The sequence below is a fragment of the Schistocerca cancellata genome, chromosome 1, assembly GCF_023864275.1.
Source record: "Schistocerca cancellata isolate TAMUIC-IGC-003103 chromosome 1, iqSchCanc2.1, whole genome shotgun sequence".
NCBI classification, from domain to species: domain Eukaryota; kingdom Metazoa; phylum Arthropoda; class Insecta; order Orthoptera; family Acrididae; genus Schistocerca; species Schistocerca cancellata.
In genome coordinates this window covers 886143383-886163731 of record NC_064626.1, presented here as the reverse complement: position 1 = coordinate 886163731, position 20349 = coordinate 886143383, and the positions used below count along the sequence as shown (strand labels likewise).

At 38.3% G+C, this 20349-nt stretch overlaps 1 protein-coding gene across 1 annotated transcript in view; it reads left to right on the top strand.

Moving 5' to 3' along the window:
• LOC126190659 (malectin-A) overlaps positions 1-19072 on the top strand; it is a 45418-nt gene extending 26346 nt beyond the window's left edge. Inside the window, exons 2-4 of the mRNA XM_049931093.1 lie at positions 12585-12767; positions 12921-12978; positions 14773-19072. Coding sequence (XP_049787050.1) covers positions 12585-12767; positions 12921-12978; positions 14773-14981 — 450 coding nt within the window. The 3' untranslated portion in view covers positions 14982-19072. The remainder of the gene's footprint in view (positions 1-12584; positions 12768-12920; positions 12979-14772) is intronic.
• Positions 19073-20349: the final 1277 nt, after the last annotated feature.

Genomic DNA, 20349 nt, shown 5'->3' with positions numbered 1-20349 from the left:
ATCAACTTATTTCTACTACAGATTCTGCATTCCCAGGAGAGGATCTCACTAAAATGACTACTGGCTTCCCCACTGCATTCCCCCCAAAGAAAATATTTTGAACAAATCTCACACCGTAATCGGCTACTCACAAACCTACGACAGAGCCCACATTTCTTACTCATGGTAAAATTTTACAGTTACTGAAAAAAATTATACATCCACGTTACCAAAGTTCAGTTACACCAGTAGAACTATTTAAGAACAAACAATAATGGTCTCGAAATTCTCTGCCTACTAAGAAATCAACTACTTGTATTAATACTACTACACCACAGCTAATACCAGTACCAACAGAAGTTCACAAAATTATTAGCTAAAACCAAAAAATTTCTAACGGCCACTGTAACACTAAGCGAAGTTAAAACACTGAATGAAAATTTTACTGAAATATTTCACTAGAAACAATAATAAATGTCAGTTGAAACGAATGCACGAAATTTACTAAACAACTTCAATGCACAGAAAACTCTAAAAAACACAGTGAGGGAACAATTACAAAAGTTTATTAAACATGCCACAAACTATGGGATCGTCAGCAGTTCTTCCCTCCCTTTTTATGGTCAGTGGATTGTGACCTCCTCTGTTTCTGCCCTCACTGTTATTAACGACTCTTCCAGATTTACGTCATTTTGTTACTGCTTTATTTGATAGTTGTATCATTTGCCATCTTCGTTTGTTGCTGCTAACTTCATATATACCTTCTTGCAGCTTATTACATATGGCTTCAAAGCTGTATTTTTAAACTGTTTGTGACTTTTCTCATGATTCTCTTATGACCCATGGACTTGCCTTTACCATAACCTTAATTTTCTTCATAAAGAACACAACATTGATGCAATATTTATAAATACAGAAAAAAGTCAAACGCTCCGTGAACATAATCTTGAGACACTTGTTGCCAGGTTAGTCTTTGTAGCATAAAATTGAAAATACTTGTATTGTTTTTGTTAATGACTCTTCTTGTTACATAGTTATCACTTATTCTGCAATAATCATTCAGCAAAAATATAATGGCCTTGTGATCTGAAAAACCAGTGTTGGTCATCTCAGCATTGTAGTCATAACTCTTGTTTGTTAACACATTCGGAACACTGCTTGTAGAAATCATGGGCACTTTGTAATTTCCCAGCGTTAAAAGAATCTCCAAGTGTGGCTTACCTAATTGTTAGTTCACAATGCATTTTTTTCTGGGCAGTGATGGCTTGAAGCCAGTTTTTTGCTCTGTTAGTACTTTGGAGAGCTGCTAAATGTATGTTCATGCTTCCACAAAGTGCTATGTGACTTGAAAAACATAACACAGGCATAATCCGTTGTTACAGTGTGCTTCCATAGTTGTTTTGATTGGAAAAGTTCGTCATAAATGGGGGACAGTTAGACTGATAAAGAAATTCTGATGCTGGTTTGAAGAATCTAGTTCTGAAATTGATAATAATGGTTTTGAAATCGATGATAGTATTTCTGCAACAGATGGTAATCACTTTCCTCCTTCATATTATAAGCAGGAGCCATATGAAGAAGTGGAAAAAGTTTACGATGTCTAGGGTACTGCAGCAGTCACTGTGCCCCTGACTGGAATTTGTTAATAAATATCCGCTCTTTTGTTTCATTTCCCTGACCATATCTGATGGTCTCTTGTACAGTTGGTGACAGGTTGTAAATGGTGTTTGTCAGTTGATCCCTTTTAGTACTTTTAAGCTGTAAAGTTTACTCTGAAGTCACCAAAGATTTCAAGATTTCCTAAAAACAAAGAAAAATGACTTGTTGGCTATCTGTGTGTACTTTCAGTGTTATTTCCCTTTTCTGCTAGTTCACAAACATAGTACTCAAAGCTTTTTTTAAGTGCATTTCACTTGTAAATTTTCTGTTTTTTGAGTATAGACCTTGCTAGCAAATAAACATACTCATCACATTTTCAGCTTTGCCTACAAAAGCAGCTTTATCATTGCAAAATTTGTAATTATAGCAGTACATACTCATTGGTGCAAAGTGCCAAAATTTCCATAGAATTATCTTTTAGGGTCACTTCAACTGCACCCATTTCATTTCTTAAAGTTAACACATTTTTGTACAGCAGTTTGAAGCATGTATGTGTCTGTTGTCCTCTGTTCATCCCAGTAATTTCTTGGTCTTGACACTAGAACCTCCCAGATATTATGGTAGTGTTACTCTTCTTTTATATGTTGGTTGCTTGGTTGCTGCTACTTCAATTGATTATTGTCTTGAAGCCAATGTTGTTTATGCTCCTGCTATTCTGTTTTAAGTATGTGAAAAATTCTGGATATCCTACCTGTAACAAAAGGGGTGACCCGAAACCCATGCACTGTACTACTCCTGACCTGTTGAGATGCAGGTCATGCTTGGTGAAACTCCACTTTCCAGTAGCCCAACGGATACAGGAGGATTGTGTGCAAAGTCAGTTATCACTAGTGTTGTTTCCAGTCCTAGCGAAACCACTCGACAAAGTAGACATTGGTGTCACATGTTAAGAAAGTTATCATGTCCCTGTCCAAACTGTTGTCCACCACACATACTGTTGCTGCTTTATTTTCCTTGAGAATTGCTTACTCAGAGCCCCAAGATTGTCAGTCGCATGACTAATTCTTACGTGACATCTGAAGATGCTGTTGGCTTGGGTTTCTGTAACTAGGATTTTCTGTGAACTATAGGCATACCCCTCACCCATGGGTAGTACTTTATGCAATGCCTTCTCCTTTGCAACAACTATGTATAATGATGTGTTGGCAGAAGAGCCAACACCGTATAGCTAGAGGAGGCCGAAATGCACACGTTAAAGCTCACGCAGGCTGGCGTGAGGTCTGGAAAATGACAAGGAATTATAGTAGCCAAAAATAGTACATAGTTGATGGAATACTTAACTTTAATCCATAATTGGTGCACATTGGTCTGATAGTACATGCTTCACAAGATACATCGCAAAGGATAAATGGCGCCTTGCTAGGTCGTAGCAAATGACGTAGCTGAAGGCTATGCTAACTATCGTCTCGGCAAATGAGAGCGTATTTGTCAGTGTAGCTTTGCTAGCAAAGTCGGCTGTACAACTGGGGCGAGTGCTAGGAAGTGTTTCTAGCCCGCCGTGTGGTGGCGCTCGGTCTGCAATCACTGACAGTGGTGACACGCGGGTCCGTCGTATACTAGTGGACTGCGGCCAATTTAAACACTACCACCTAGCAAGTGTGGTGTCTGGCGGTGACACCACGTATAACCTGAATTTCTGAATCATGGCTGAAGTGTATTGCATGTTTTTTTACTCCTACTTCTGTGAGAGGCTCCAACAAAGTAAAATAGTCAAAATGTACGTTTTTCTCTAATCTGTTACCAGCTACCAATTCCCAACCTCTCTCTCACTGCTAATCTGAAATGGCTCACTTCTAGCTTCTTCCAGCTGTGCTTGAAGGGCACCTGTCTGTAATATCCTATAGCAGGAGGGACCCTCAATAATCCCCCCCCCCCCTCCCCCAATCTGCCCACTGCACATACCTCCCTCGCACCACAATTGAAACCACTTATTGCACAATCCCCAACAAATCCCTTTCTTACAGTCGAATGACAGCTCTCACATTTTTCACTGGCAGTCAATTATTTGTGAACAATTAATACACAGCAGAACATTAAGTATACTACTTTATGTCAATAACATCCTATTATACTAATTTGTAATTTGAGTTCAGAAAATTTATCCAAATAAAATGGGAAAAGATATTAATGTCTACATTCTCTTCATGGACATATAACTTGTCTGTGCCTTAACTGTAACACACACAACGTGGAATCTTGCTGTAATAAGGGAATACCACATATACTGTGCTTTCCATTGCTGCATTATTGATTTGTCAAGGTGTACCCTCTAGTTCTACCACCGAGCCATTGGAGAGTACTTGTGACCCTCAACATGGTTTCAAAACAGAGGGGGTTGGGTTGGATTGGGTTGTTCGGGGAAGGAGACCAGACAGCGAGGTCATCGGTCTTATCGGATTAGGGAAGGATGGGGAAGGAAGTCGGCCGTGCCCTTTCAAAGGAACCATCCTGGCATTTGCCTGGAGCGATTTAGGGAAATCACGGAAAACCTAAATCAGGATGGCCGGACGCGGGATTGAACTGTCGTCCTCCCGAATGCGAGTCCAGTGTCTGACCACTGCGCCACCTCGCTCGGTCAAAACAGAGGATTCTGTCTTTTGTGAGTTACCTGCTGCTAATCGTGAAATTCAGTCTTCCTGGCCTGCAATGCTATTTGTTTGGTCAGATGCTGAGGAATATGTGGATGCTGAGACAGAGAGCAAAATAATCAGAAGCACACATAATATGTATGTACATAATATGTACATCATTTACTTAATTTTCTTCTACAAGTCCAAATAGTATTCCACACAGACACATTCATCATAAACAATCACAATAACAGACAGGCCAACTAATTCCACACAGCCACATTCGTCGTGAACAGTCACAATAACAGACAGGCCAAGTAGTTACAGTGCGGAGACTCCAAGTCAACAAGTGTACTCCACAATTAGACATTCTGGCATTGGTGTGGTGTCTTCTTAAGGCAACTTGATGGTGGCACTACTTGTGCATGCAGCAGGGGGTGTGTCTGTGAGCTGGTTGCGGATTGGCAGGACAGTCACATGTTATTGCCAGTCTCTGGATGTAGAATGCTGGCATGGTATCAATAGTTGGGTAACACCACATTCCCGCCACTCTTCATAAATTCATCGCTGTCATGTACTAGTACAGCAAGAAATTACAATGGCGGCGTATGGGGTGTGTTTTCAGGTGCTACTGATGAGCTGAAACTGCAGCTGATGACAAACTCCTGCTTGCACCTCAACCAGTAACACTGCCCAAAAAGCGAGCCGTAGGGTGCACATCTATGCCTAGGCTCAGATGGTCTTCTTCCAATGGCAATAGTGCAATGATGACTGGAGGATCCGCAGTGGTCGAATAGTGCAGAGTGAAGCCCACTTCTTGTGACTGGGACTGCTGACACTGTGGTAACAGTGATAGCAATGCATCAACAGCCTTTGGCTCCCTGTCCAACAGTGTGGCACACAAGGGAGGTGAAGGCGGCTGAAGCTGTGGGGTCCTCCTGGATACTGAATCTGCAAATGAAAAACCCGCAGCAGGATCATGCAGCTCCCACAAGCTTTTGCATCTCACTGGGACCCTGTAAGACATTTAAAGAGTGGCCGAAGACCTTGATAATGCATCATTTCCAGTGCCTGTGTCCACCAAAAACTCTGAAAATTCTGACATCATTAACATTAAACTTAGAGTGCTGCAGATGATTGGCCAACCACTGAGGAGGATGCAGCAGCTGAAGCAGTGTCCCCAGATGAGAGGAAGAGCAATAATGCTTGCCCCCACATATAGGACATGCGTAACGTGTTCATGTGTTGCTTGACTGTTTGGACGAAATGTTATGCTTCACCATTGGATTGAGGATGGAACAGTGCTTTCTTCACATTCTTGATGCTGTTGGTATCACAGAACTGCTGAAGTTCTGCTGATGTGAACTGGCCTCTGTTATTCGAAAGCAACACTTCTGGCATACCTTCAGCGCAAACAATCAAAATCAGTCATGATAGTACTAGGTGTTATGGTGGATGCCTGGTCACCACAAATAGAGACTTGCTAAAGGCATATACCACAATAAACCAACAAGAATTCCAGTACGGACTCACAAAGTCAATTGCAGACACTACCAAGGGGAGCTGGGCTTGGGGCAGTCAACAATTTCTGTGGTGGAATAAGCCTGGTGTTTCGAAGACACTGGACATCGTGAAGACAGTTGTTTTAACATGAGTGCCCATGCCGACCCATGTGCAATGGTGTCGTGTGTGCTACTTAGTGCAACTATACCTCAGTGTCTTTGATGGAGAAGACAAAGAATGTCCTGAAGCAAAAAGCAAATATGACACAACCACTTGTGGTTGATCATTTTCTGTGTGTAATAAGGTAACAGCCTGCTGGACCGATGTGTCGAAGATCAAAATAATGGCTTACATCTGTATCACTAATTTGCTTAATTTAATGTAACCAATCAGTACATGGATTCTGCAACAGTATCTTGAGATTGGGGCCTGCAGCCATTGCTTAAGCAATTCATCAGTGGTCAGTGGGAAAATCATCAAGTGTTTCATTGTCCTGAACAACAGTGTGGAAACTTGAATCTTTGTTTGTGTTGAGCACAAAGTCAGTGCCAATTGGTAGGTGAGAGAGAGTGTCTGAATTTGAATGCTTCACTGTTGTCCTGTACACAGTTGCATACTGGTAATTTGAGAGGAGCAGAGACCAGCGCTGCAACTTTTGCACGGTACGTTGAGGTACTGGCTTCTAATGGCTGAACAATGAAGTCAGAGGCTTGTGATCTGTCACCAAGTAAAATTGTGTGCCATATATGTATTTGTGGAATTTCATCACCGCATATACGATAGCAGGAGCTACCTTCTCAATCTTCCAGTAGTTGCACTGTGCCTTCTTGAGGAGTTTGAATGTGAAGATAGTTGGTGTAGCCAGTGATCCAACTCTGTGTGAGAGCACAATGTCAATCCTGTAAGAGGTGAATTGACAATGTCGTCCAAATAGTTTCAACAATAACAAACTGTAACAATCAGCTATGACAAATAATATTGAAAAATTGCAGATGGGGACACCCTACTGAAGAACAATCTTGAAATCATGAATAAACCTAGGTGGGTGTTGTTCACAAAAACTCGTTGCGACTCATCCAAAGGAAGTTGCAAATAAGCGTAATGAAGATCAGTGTTGGAAAAGACATGATTTGCATTAGTTTTTCCGAGAGATACTCAGGATGTGGATTTACTGTAGCCTTGAAATATCACACATAAGTATAACCTACGTGAAGGTTTTTATATCATCACTGAAGGCAATCCCCACTGACTGGCTGCCACAGTGGAAATATACAATTGCCCTGACAAGATAAAGAGTTCCTGTGCCACCCAATATCTGATAGCAAGAGGGACAGAATGTGCTCAGCAAAACTGTGGTTGCGCATTATATTTCATGACAGTGTGAGCCTCAAAATTAGTGGCTTTTCCTTGGTCTCTTGTGTCTCACTAAATTCATCACACAGTTCACCTACCTCGTCTGTAGGCACAAAAGAATTCACAGAGAGAACGTTGTCTTGTATGTTCAAAGCAAATGAATCAAAAGAATCTATGCAAAAAAGTATATTCAATCAATGAGTACAAAACCGTGAATGAAAATCATGGTAATGCTACTAAAAGTGGCAGATAGAATGCAAGTACCTAACGTAGGAATGTCATATCCGCCATAACCAGAAAGAGTTGCCTACGACTTACATAGCTTAGGCTAGTCTAACAGATCGTAAATGCTTCTGTTCAACAAAGTCAGTGACGCACCAGTATTCGAATGCCTGCATATTTTGCGACTGGCAATCTGCAGAGTGACAAACAATGTATTTGCCTGATGCTGGACGAAGTGTGTGACTTCTTCAATTTTACACTTGATTTACACTTTTCAGTGTTAAATCACTGCTTAACTTTTTAAAAAATCACATTGACTTTCATTGGCTGACACTTTGGAGAACATGTATGTTCGACTTGCATTTTTGCAGACAGACAGCTTGAACATGGCTGTGTTTACCACGGTGGTAACACTTAGCATCACAACAAGAGCACTTGTGCAGTGGGAAACCCCGAGGGCAAGATTTAACACTGCTAGACTGCAGCCTAGCACACTTAAATCTGTTTATGTTGCTGCCCTGGCCGAGACTTTGTGTGCCATGGTTAATTCAAAAACCTGCTGCAAATTAGGATCAAAATACTTGAGAAACTGTTTTATATATATATATATATATAGAGAGAGAGAGAGAGAGAGAGAGAGAGAGAAACATTCCACGTGGGAAAAATATATTTAAAAAGAAAGATGATGAGACTTACCAAACAAAAGCGCTGGCAGGTCGATAGACACACAAACAAACACAAACATACACACAAAAATCAAGCTTTCGCAACAAACTGTTGCCTCATCAGGAAAGAGGGAAGGAGAGGGAAAGACGAAAGGATGTGGGTTTTAAGGGAGAGGGTAAGGAGTCATTCCAGTCCCGGGAGCGGAAAGACTTACCTTATGGGGAAAAAAGGACGGGTATACACTCGCACACACACACACATATCCATCCACACATATACAGACACAAGCACTTCTGCCTCGACTGACATCTCTGCCCAAACTCTTTGTCTTTAAATATGTCTGCTTGTGTCTGTATATGTGTGGATGGATATGTGTGTGTGTGCGAGTGTATACCCGTCCTTTTTTCCCCATAAGGTAAGTCTTTCCGCTCCCGGGACTGGAATGACTCCTTACCCTCTCCCTTAAAACCCACATCCTTTCGTCTTTCCCTCTCCTTCCCTCTTTCCTGATGAGGCAACAGTTTGTTGCGAAAGCTTGATTTTTGTGTGTATGTTTGTGTTTGTTTGTGTGTCTATCGACCTGCCAGCGCTTTTGTTTGGTAAGTCTCATCATCTTTCTTTTTATATATATATATACTTCCACACTTTCACTTAAATTTATAATTGCATGTAAGTCCCTGTAAGTCTGCTACCTACTGTGTATGAGTGTCGTTAGGTTTCCTCCACAAACAAAAGAATTTGTAATGTGCAGCTGTCACATTAATCTGTTCATCCAACTATTTCTGTGGCACAGCAATTACCGTATTTACTCGAATCTAAGCTGCACCTGAAAAATGAGACTCAAAATCAAGGAAAAAAGAATTTGTCGAATCTAAGCCGCACCTGAAATTTGAGACTCGAAATTCAAGGGATGCCGCACCTCCAAATCGAAACAAAGTTGGTCCATTGTAATATGAGACACAATTTAGGTCGAATGAATGACAATAGAGCTATATAGTAGTTTGGTTCGAGTCGTAAGCTTAGTAGTTAAGCTTTACCAGGTAGCCATTGCTATGTGTCAGGCACTCCATTCTTATTTATACGGGTACCCTTCCTTTTCCACGTGTTTCGTCTCGTTTGAATAGATTGTTTATTTTGCTTTGATCTGATAAGTGCCGTTCTCTTTGTTAAAGGTGTTTACGTCATTCTAAGCTGAAAATGCATTATTGTACTGTGTCATACATTGTTTGTCGCATTCTGATAATGAGTGTTTACGGCCTGTTGCCGCTCTCGGGATGGCCTGTTTTTGTGCACGCTACCGCCGCTTACAATTTAAAAAAAAAAAAAAAAACAAAAAAAAAAAAAAAAGAAAGAGAGAGGAATCCTCTCATTAGCAAAACAATGGCAAGAGACTGCTATTTGTTGTTACTTACACTGCTGCTTTCTTTGCTAATGATCAAAAAGAACCAAATAACAGACTGCCTATGATAGAAGATGTTCTGGACGAGAATTTAGAGAAAATTTTTCTCTGTTTGGAAATCTTTGCAGACGCCTCTTTAGCACATTATATTCTGCACAGAAATTAGAGCCATCCTAGATTTAAAAATCTATTCAATTGCCGTGCTTCATTTTTGACTGTATCACTATTAGGCATAAGAATAATACAAATATAAACATGACATGATATGTATATTCTTCCGCGTCTGCTGTTGTCTCACTCTAGTTTCGTAGTTTATTAGGCAGACAGGATTTAAATGAGATAGCAGCAACCATGAAAGAATACGTGGCAAAATGTTTATATTCGTATTATTCTTATGGTGAAGAGAATACTGCATGTGATTCACAATTCATAAACGTTCCTATTAGCAACCATCTCTTCTCACAGGTAGGAAAAAATTCAGAACGTAGAGTTGGCCATATTGACAAACATCCTAAACAGTCTTGCCAGTCGGATTTTCGTAGTACATTGAAATGCTGCTACATTCGGAGATGAACAATACGGAATTTGTATTTACTTCGTTGGATAATGTATGAAATTGCAGTGGTCGAGACTCGGGTAGGAGCAAAAAGCTCGTCTTCCACCTCTTTTTTAAATGTATTTACTGACGCAGAGGTTTTGGCGCCAGTATTTATCTTTGTGCCTGCAAAGCTTGCCTGTGTAGCGCTACATGTATTCGACGGCAGAAGTTAGTTGTGGCGGCACCTACCAACATTTTTCAGAACTTCCGCTTACTTTGCACTCGATTCTAAGCCGCAGGTGGTTTTTTTATTACAAAAACTGGAAAAAAGTGCTGCTTAGATTTGAGTAAATACGGTAATTCTTCATAAGAAACATTTCAGGGCGGATGGTGGGGAAAAGTTTGCTGCCAAGCCTGTACACTTAGTTGTGTTCGGTACTGAAACAGGCACTGCTGGCTGAGACTGTGCTGCAGGAGGGCATTTTAGTGTTGGGTCATGAGCATTCCATCAAATTTTGCATCTACTGTACCTGAAACTGAGCAAGGTATGTTCAGTTCTTGTGGAGGACTTGCCATGATGAATACACACAAAAATTGTAATGGAAAGTATTCATGGTCACTGGGGAAAAAAAATTAATTAGAGACACAGAAAAGAAAAGGAAAAAAAAGCACATGCAAGTACAGGCCATCTGTGGGTACAGTTTCATCAGCAGTTCTTGGGTTGGCCCAGCAGTGGATGCCGAGGAATAGATAGTTGCTGAGACAGAGAGCAAAATAATGAGAATAGGTAGGTAATGTTGTTTACTTATCTTTCTTCTGCAAGTCCAAACAGTATTCCACGCCAGTCTGTTACACAGGCACATTCATCATAAACAATCACAATAACATCACTTAAAACTTCTGGGCTGTTAGGCCATGATCGTTGTATAAAATTTTCTCCTAATGTTTCTTCTCCACCTGCAGGAGACATCTAAATTTTGTCTAATTTAACACCTCCCACTTTTCTGTTAAAATTATTATGGTGTTTTATAAATCTCAATAGACTCTTTATATATATGCTTGTGATAATGTGATTTTTTCGATATGACACTCCTCTCAGTGAATTTTATTTCGTGATCACCCTTTTGGTACCACTATGGCCGATGATCCGTATGTCCTAGGTGGCAATTCCTCTTGTGTTCAACGAGATGGGTGTTAACACTTTTTTTTATGATATCAATAAAAACCAGTCCACAACTACAAGAAATTTTATATACACCCGGTGTAGCCAAAGGATCTTGTATATCTTTTGCTGATCTTTAACATTCTTGTATCATCCTGGTTGCTCTGAAGGTAGTTTCCACACTTTACTTGCTCAACACTTTCCCAGTGTGATCTGTAATCATACTGATGAACAGAAGGGGCGGCCATGGTTCCTCATCGGTCCTGATTCTCTCCCTAGGGCAAAGTGCTCTATCTCTCTCCTTGTTAGAATAACCATTCTTCTCGAATGTCAACCATAGATGTTCAAGCTCATCTTTTAAGTAAGTCAGTTCACAAATTTTCTGTGCCCCATCTACCACGGTTTTAATCAACCCCTGTTTTGGGTTGGGGTGGTGGTTAGAATCTATATGTAGGTAACGGTCAGTATGCATGGCTTTTCTATATACTTTATAGCCCAATGTCCTGTCCCTTCATTTAATAACAGACACATCCAAGAAATTGAGCGTGTTGTAATTCTCTGTCTCCATAGTAAATCGTATTTTCCGATTGATACTGTTGAGACGTACCAGGATTGCATCCAATTCCTCTGCATAGAGAAGCTATTGAGATTTATAAACACAATAATAATTTTAACAGAAAAGAGGAAGGTGTTAAATTACACAAAGTTTGGATGTCAATATTGCAACATAGAATGACGATCAATTATTTTCATTCAGTAGCCCGGATGTAAGTACCAACAATGAAAGCCTGTATTATGTAATTGTCACCATAACAGACAGACAAACTAGTTACGCTGCAACAACTCCAAGTGAATTCCACAATTGGACTGGCTGGTGTTGGTGCAGCATCGTCTTAAACAGGCTCGGTGATGGTGTTGTTCAAGCATACAGTCAAGGGTCTATGACCTGGCTGTAGATTGGCAGGCTAGTCACATGTGTTACTGCCAAGCTCTGGATGTAGAATGCCTGGCATGGTGTCAGTAATGTATGACACCACATTATTAGTCTTCACCACATCAACCATCTCCCTGCAAGCATTGTCTTAAAATTAGAAGGCTAGGATAATTAGTCAAAAGTTCACATTTGATTTCACTCTTCGCCTTCAGTAAAATGTCAACTACATAGTGGCTTCCAAGCATAAAAGTTGAAGAAGAAGAAACATGATTTTGATAAACACCCATTTTAGTTTATACGCACTACATACATACTTCGAGTATCACTGAAATATTGTCTATTGACAGAATGTAGAGCCGTTATGAATTTACTTTATTTAACTGCTCCACTGCAAACAGGTTATGCTCCAATGCCCAAAGGCTGTCCATTTAAAAAAACATGCATTTTCCTGTCCTACCTTTTTTTACATGTATCTTTCTCACAAGAATTTTTAAGGTTACATGACAGCTGTACTTTTGTGATTAAGTCTCTTTCTTAATAATGTAAAAAAAGGAGTATTGTATAATTTTTATTTAATATTAAAATGTTCATTCTTTCAGGTGTTCGATGTTGTTCTAAATGGGGATCTCACAATAGTTCCAGACTTAGATATTTTTGATAGAGTTGGAAGAGGAGTTGCTCATGATGAATACATACCATTCAGTGTTGTAAAAGGGAAACTTTACTATAATGAAGAAGAGTCTGATATACGTGGAGGGAAGATAAGAGTCGAATTTATCAAGGTAAATGTGTAACTATTGTTTCCTTTTTTTATAGACAAGATTAAAATTTGAAATTTTATTGTGCAAATACCTCTACAAGCATTGTTGTGTATTTATGTCCAACAAAATGTCAGCACTGACTCCACAATACATTTTGGAAATTCGTTGTTTCAGGGATATCGAGACAACCCTAAAATAAACGCAATTTGTGTAGTAAAAGGAAAATTAGAAAGTAAGTAATGCATTAAATTGTTCAATTTGATATTTGGAAGTACTGGGTCATGCATAAAGAAGGCATGCGTTTCAGATGAGTGTAATTTGTTTTATTCTGATTGTAAAACCTTTTTTATTAGGCCGAAGTCTGTTACAAAAACTGTTTTTTATGGATGAAGATTGATTGCTTAATTTGATAACATTGTATTGCAATAATAACATTCTATTTGTTGTACATGCATTTGAGGTCCCTGTACATAACAGCAGAAACTTGAGCACATTGTTGCATTTATAAGCAAACCTATCCTAGTATAAACTTTCAAGAATCAGAATTAAGTGAAAAATCTAGAGATATTCTACAGTCTCCTTACCTATCACCCATGGAGAGACCATAAAGAGAGTAAGACTAATTACAGTATGCACAGAGGCTTTCTTCCTGCTCTGTGTGTATATGGTTGGAACAGGAAGAAAGTCTTAACATCTGATGCTCTCTGCCACCATGCACTTAACAGTGCTTTGCAGAGTATGTATATAGATACAGATGTAGTTTGTCCATAATACATGGTCAACAGTCTCAGATCATTTGCTGGTATTTACTTTATTTAATATTCACAGCCAAAATCATTTCTCTGTATAATCATTTTGTGGTAGAAGCTCTTTCCTTGCCTATGTTTGCTTCCTAATATACAGGGTGATTCAAAAAGAATACCACAACTTTAAAAATGTGTATTTAATGAAAGAAACATAATATAACCTTCTGTTATACATCATTACAAAGAGTATTTAAAAAGGTTTTTTTTTTTTTCACTCAAAAACAAGTTCAGCAATACCAACCCGATACTCCAACTCGTTCCACACTCTCTGTAGCATATCAGGCGTAACAGTTTGGATAGCTGCTGTTATTTCTCGTTTCAAATCATCAATGGTAGCTGGGAGAGGTGGCCGAAACACCATATCCTTAACATACCCCCATAAGAAAAAATCGCAGGGGGTAAGATCAGGGCTTCTTGGAGGCCAGTGATGAAGTGCTCTGTCACGGGCTGCTTGAACCAATTTCAGACGATAAGGTTTCATAACTAACCTTTTTCGTAGGACTCTCCATACAGTTGATTGTGGAATTTGCAGCTCTCTGCTAGCTCTGCGAGTCGATTTTCCTGGGCTGCGAACAAATGCTTGCTGGATGCGTGCTACATTTTCATCACTCGTTCTCGGCCGTCCAGAACTTTTCCCTTTGCACAAACACCCATTCTCTGTAAACTGTTTATACCAACGTTTAATACACCACCTATCAGGAGGTTTAACACCATACTTCGTTCGAAATGCACGCTGAACAACTGTCGTCGATTCACTTCTGTCGTACTCAATAACACAAAAAGCTTTCTGTTGAGCGGTCGCCATCTTAGCATCAACTGACACTGACGCCTAGTCAACAGCGCCTCAAGCGAACAAATGTACAACTAAATGAAACTTTATAGCTCCCTTAATTCGCCGGCAGATAGTGCTTAGCTCTGCCTTTTGTCGTTGCAGAGTTTTAAATTCCTAAAGTTGTGGTATTCTTTTTGAATCACCTTGTATAATAAGGAAATATGGTTCTGCCTTGAGTGGTATGCTTGGTACAAAAATGCTTCAATTTTTTGACTAGTACTTCATGCATTTTCTTTTCTTCTTTTTTTAATTATTATTATTATTATTATTACTGTTGTTATTATTATAAGAGTGTTAAGTTAATTATCCCAAAATACAATGAATATAGTCTATCAGCAATTTTTTGTAAATGTGCTTTTTTTTCTCACTACATGTGATATTCTTACAGATGTTCCAAAACTGGCACCACTCCCAAATGAGCCCGACTCGGATGACTACCAGGAAGAAACAGAGGAACGACGAGCATCAAAGAATCGTAGGCCTAGTGGCCCACGCACTCCAGACCCTTACTCAGTAGATGAGACTTCTGTTATGCTCCCTGTTTTTGTGGCCATTGGTGCATTCATCCCTCTTCTTTTCTGTCTGTGTAAGCTGTGATGGCCTGGGCGGGCAGCGAACCGTCGACAGCGAGAGTGGCGGGATAGTGACGCGTGGTTGCGCCCGCCACCCTCTGCTATCGACCGCTGCCCGCTTTGCCAGAGGTCACCGTTGGATTCTTAATGCTATGGTGCACGTCCAGATGCTACAGAGAGCTCAGCACTTTGTATTACTTTATGAAAAGTATGTAGTGCACCTGCAAATGTTCAGTATTGTGAGAGACTGCATTGTGTAGAGACTATCACTAAAGCATCAAAAACGACAGCAGTATTATAGATATGCACTGCATGGATTTGTGTGTGTCTCTACAAGTTTTCATCGGGAGACTAATTCTGTGCTGCCTAGCATTCAGATCAGTGAAGAATTAGCAGGCTGGTTCAAATTGTCACTGCAGTTTGATAACCTAAAATTTCCTCATTGCCGTATATCAATAGAAAGAAGGGATCCACATATTCCAACCATTGATTTGGCAATTCTGAATGTGTATTGATATAATGTGGGTTTAACTGATAAATTTACGTATTATTGTATCAATTTGGCCACAACAGAAGACTTATCAATTGCATCATTATTACAAGAATTACCACAGGATGCATCCAGGCTACGCCTCATGAATATTGTGTGTTTGGTATGTGGAACAATCACAAAAAGGCAGATTCTAACCATGTGCTTATCTCTGTCAAGAACTGAAACTCAGTATACTCTGTTAATTTTTGTTTACATGTTTACATTCAGAATTTATGTGCAGTCTCTCTCTCTCTCTCTCTCTCTCTCTCTCTCTCTCTCTCTCTCTCTCTCTCTCACACACACACACACACACACACACACACACAACACACACACACACACACTTTCACTCTTTCTTTATCTTTTTTTGTGTGTATAAGATGGGATTGTGTGTTCATTTTGAGGGTTGGGGGGAAGTACAGTGATTTATGCTGTGTTCCGAACTTTTATTGTATTTGTAAAATAATTCTGAAACATAATTTCAGTTTTATGAAGTCTAAAGTGTCTATTGACACCAGAGTAAGTCAGGGTGGACTTTTGAAGAAAAAAAATGAAAGAAGAACACACATTTGTAATTTGACTATTTTCCATCTGCTGTCTTTTGCTCCATGACACAGAGAGAAATTTCTGTTCCATTTACCTTTTCTTCTAGGAAACTGTCCATTTATGTCAATGCCAGGTAATCTTAACTTTAGCAGGTGAGCAGTCTTTATAAATCTTTTACAAGTGATTATTTCAGTTCCAATGAAATATTAGAACAATATGTATGTTCCTCATTGAACTCTGTTTATGTGTCTGGATGACTCTATTATGAATGTAACGGGTAATCCAGTTAAACTTTTAGATTTTGTATTATGAATTACAAAAGTAATTCATGGTTAGTGGTGCTAGAAATTTCAGGATTGATTGACAGTTTGTTGGTCTTTTTTCCATAATAAATGTTGATAGGGTGGAGCCATTTCCAGCTAAATGGCTATAGTTTAGTTTAGATATGATAAGAGAACACAGCATTTCATGAACAGTTCATGCCTCAATGGCAACAGAATACAAACTCTTCATATTGTTAACTGTAAACTGTACTTTTGTGCCACTGAAAACTATTACTTTGTTAATTATATACATTTTAGGCAGACATCTCTCCAAGAATGACAAATCTTATGTTCTTAGAACAAGACAGTAACACACCACAATATTTTTGCTATCTCAGTGCACTTTATCCTCAAAGAGTGTTGCTTTATCCAAAAGGGATTAAATTAAATAAAAGGAATGGGTGATGGAACACTTGATGATTAAATTTCAGACTTAATTTGTAATCCTCCTTTATGGGCCGATGATAAATACATTGATTCCCAAACCTGCTTGATATCATTCGCCGTTAGCATAATATTCTTTAATGCTTGTTTTTCATACACACAGCGTACTAAAAATAAGAATCCAGTGTCTGTCTGAGAATTCTTCTCCTGCATTGTCTCCATTTCTTTAACTCATACTGCACTTAATGATTAAATTTCAGACTTAATTTGTAATCCTCCTTTATGTATTTATGCTCTTTCATGATGAGCTATGTCTGTTGGGCTTCTGGTGTGTTGTTCATCTCATTTTGTCTATGTGTTTTAATGTTATGTTGCAATTACTTCACCATTTCCCTACACAAATCATTTTATGTTGTTTCAGTTTTAAATTTGCTTGCCATGCTCTCTCTCTGCCATTAATGTTCCATCACCAGTAAATAAGTTACACTTCATTTTCTCATGCAGTTTAGTGGAACACAGCTATTTCTGGCTATATTTCATGATACACAATAAATTCCCTTTAATTTGTGTGTTGGACATTTGCAATTGCTTCTTTGATACTTATTTTTCTACATACTTAAACTGCTTTGCCCGTGTTGACCAACCTTCTCCCCCCCCCCTTTTTTTATTTTCAGCCCTAATATTCAATTGTTGTTGTTATCTTACCTAACACACCACATTTAATTTTAAGAATGTTTGCAGTAATAGAGTTGATTTGAAACATTTCACAAATAGTGTGAAACATGCACTAGAAATCTATAAGGGGCATTAGTTACCGATAAAGTTACTAAGTACATTACCTACCTTTGAGTACAAACTTTCACAAGTTTAAAAGTGAACTACACTATGTCAGTGCAGAAACACAAAACATCTTTGAAAACATTCAGATATTTGCTATCGTATTAGCAGGCTGTATCACAATTGCAGTGTGTGCGTGTGAAAAGACAGGCACCCAGAATTGTTATTCAGTTTGGGTTATTCTGAAAGTAAATGTACAAGGGCTCTCACGGGACTATGTCCTGGTTCACTCTGGTACTATTGGACAATCATCATGCTTATTCACATGTTTATTTAACATATACCAAAGCATACATGTGCATTATTTTTCTGCTTTCTCATATACAAAAAGAATGTTAACTGTCTTTAACTCTCACACCTCGTGATCTTAAAGCTGAGGAATCTAGTAAAATAACAAAGTGTGGGCCAAGTGAATCCTACTAGTCATAATTAATTGAGATGATGACTTCTAACATTATTATTTTGAAATAAATATGCCAAATAATAATTGACCGTAATTGGTGTAGTCAACTGGGTACAGAATCACTTTCATTTTGCATCAGTTTGAAGGATAGAAAGTTATATACTTATGCAGAACAATGTAAGAGTTTAATTTTACCTCACCCTTTGATGCCATCTGAACATGCTAATTCAGTTTTTACAGTTTAATCAGCCATGTCAGTATTTGAAAGAATCATGCATTTTCTGTTTAATGTGTAGAAGTTGTAAAAATGTTTTGATAAATTTCTCCAATTTCTAGCTGAAAATTTCAAAAGTATCACATGGACCGATCATGTTATCGTGGTGTGTAATGAGCAAGCAAGGCCTGTACAGTATGGTCTTTATGATCACTATGACTCCTTGTAATATATCATTTTATTGAACTGCGTTTGTGGATGATACGAACAGTGAACCAATAGGTATGGTGACTTTTAGTGTCATTTAACACATTTTACATTATTATTTGCACTGTTTCAGAATTATTGTAAGGTTGATATACTCCACTAATGTAGTTGAAAAGGGAGGAACACAATATTCATAAGCATAGGTTAGCTTGCTGAATAATTTCAAATTTGTTTAAAACTGAAAATTATTTAATATACTGGCCATGCACTTTTACTTCTGTCTCTTGTAGACTAATAATGCAGGTTGCCGCGCTGAAATAAAATGATATTCCCTATGTTTGTTAAAAATGTGGTGGTTGGTGATGTGATAAAGAACATTTTATGAACAACTATAATGTATTGCTGCATCAGCTGTTGTGTGTTGTACATATGATTGTAACAAATATTTTTCATTGATGAATGGGAAATGTTAAAACATAATGTTGTCTCATTTTTATTATTGAAGACAGTGTCACTAAAGTTTTTGGGTGGTGTCTGTTCAGAATGTGCAAAATTTGTGTGAAGATGCATGAATCAGTTTGGAGATGAACAGTTACTATATCAGTGACTTTTTGTGGGAATGTTTCGCCTCTCTATTTCAAATAATGAATTACATAAGTTTTCCTCTTGACCCTGCTTACGTGTGGAACATATTTTCAAAGGCCTGACCTGATTTTTAATGACCGGTGCAATGAAGACGCTTAAATTCAATGAGCTGTTTTGTTGTTAATTTTTTTATATTACGCTTTTTTTAATTTGGCAGTTCTGCCAATGAAACATATTTTTCATGTTATATAGTAATTTTTATGTGTGTTGTGCATTTTATGAAGTTATTGTTTGCCATAAATATCAGTATTTTGAGGATTAATTGTTGTGGGGTTTTGTCAGATGAAATAAATGAATTGTTGCATATTTGAAAGTACCATTTTCCTTGCAGACTTTGTTTTCCATGTGCTTCATTACTTTATACTACTTAAAAAGTTGATAATCATTCCATGAAACATTGCTCACAAAGTAGCTGGAATAAAATTTTATCCATTTTAAAATGTATGTACCATTTTAAACAAAGCTGTATTTATATATAAGCATTGAAAAAGTCAGATATGACTTGTTAAACTACTTACAGAGCAGTTCAGTAGATTCACTTTGTACCAAGATTGTGCTACCAAGGGATATGTGCAGACTTCCATATGTTATCACATACCTGTATGTGCTGTACATTGCCTCAATCTACATGAATACTGGAGTAATATGCATGTGTGTAACTGCAGTGTTAGTACAAATATTTATCTGTTGTTTTGTTTATAAAAATTGTTTGCTACTTTAATAAAATCAATAAAATGGGAGAAGTTCTGTTTTGAAATTGACAATAGTTCAGTTTTTGGAAACTGGTTACAACAGGGATTGTGTTTGTATGTCACATGATTCGTGATGTTCATGTTGATATGTTGTTAGTTTAGTATAATAGGATGTGAATAACCAAAAAAGAGAAAAGGGCAGAGTGTCTTGAAAACCATAATACATGGCTGTCAACAAACAAATAGAATTATGATTGATCTTTGAATTCAGTTGTGATTTACACGTCGTTCCTGTGGATAAAAAGATGCATTACACTTTGTATACAAATAAATGGCCGCTCTGCAATTACATTATTAGATTGTGATGCTACAATTTGTATGCAGCAGGCTCTTTAAAGGGAATATGGTTAAGCATATATTAGTGCAGTCACCTCTCTCTTGAAGGGTCGCCTTTTATGATAAAGTCGGGGTTGTGATATATAGCTGCAACATGTATGCTTCAAGTCCTTGTGACTGAAATATTTTATTTCTCTAAGAATGATGTATGTGCCATCCTCTTGTACCCACCAGTCTGTCTATGTTCTGCAAAGGCAAAGCATTACTCTCTATG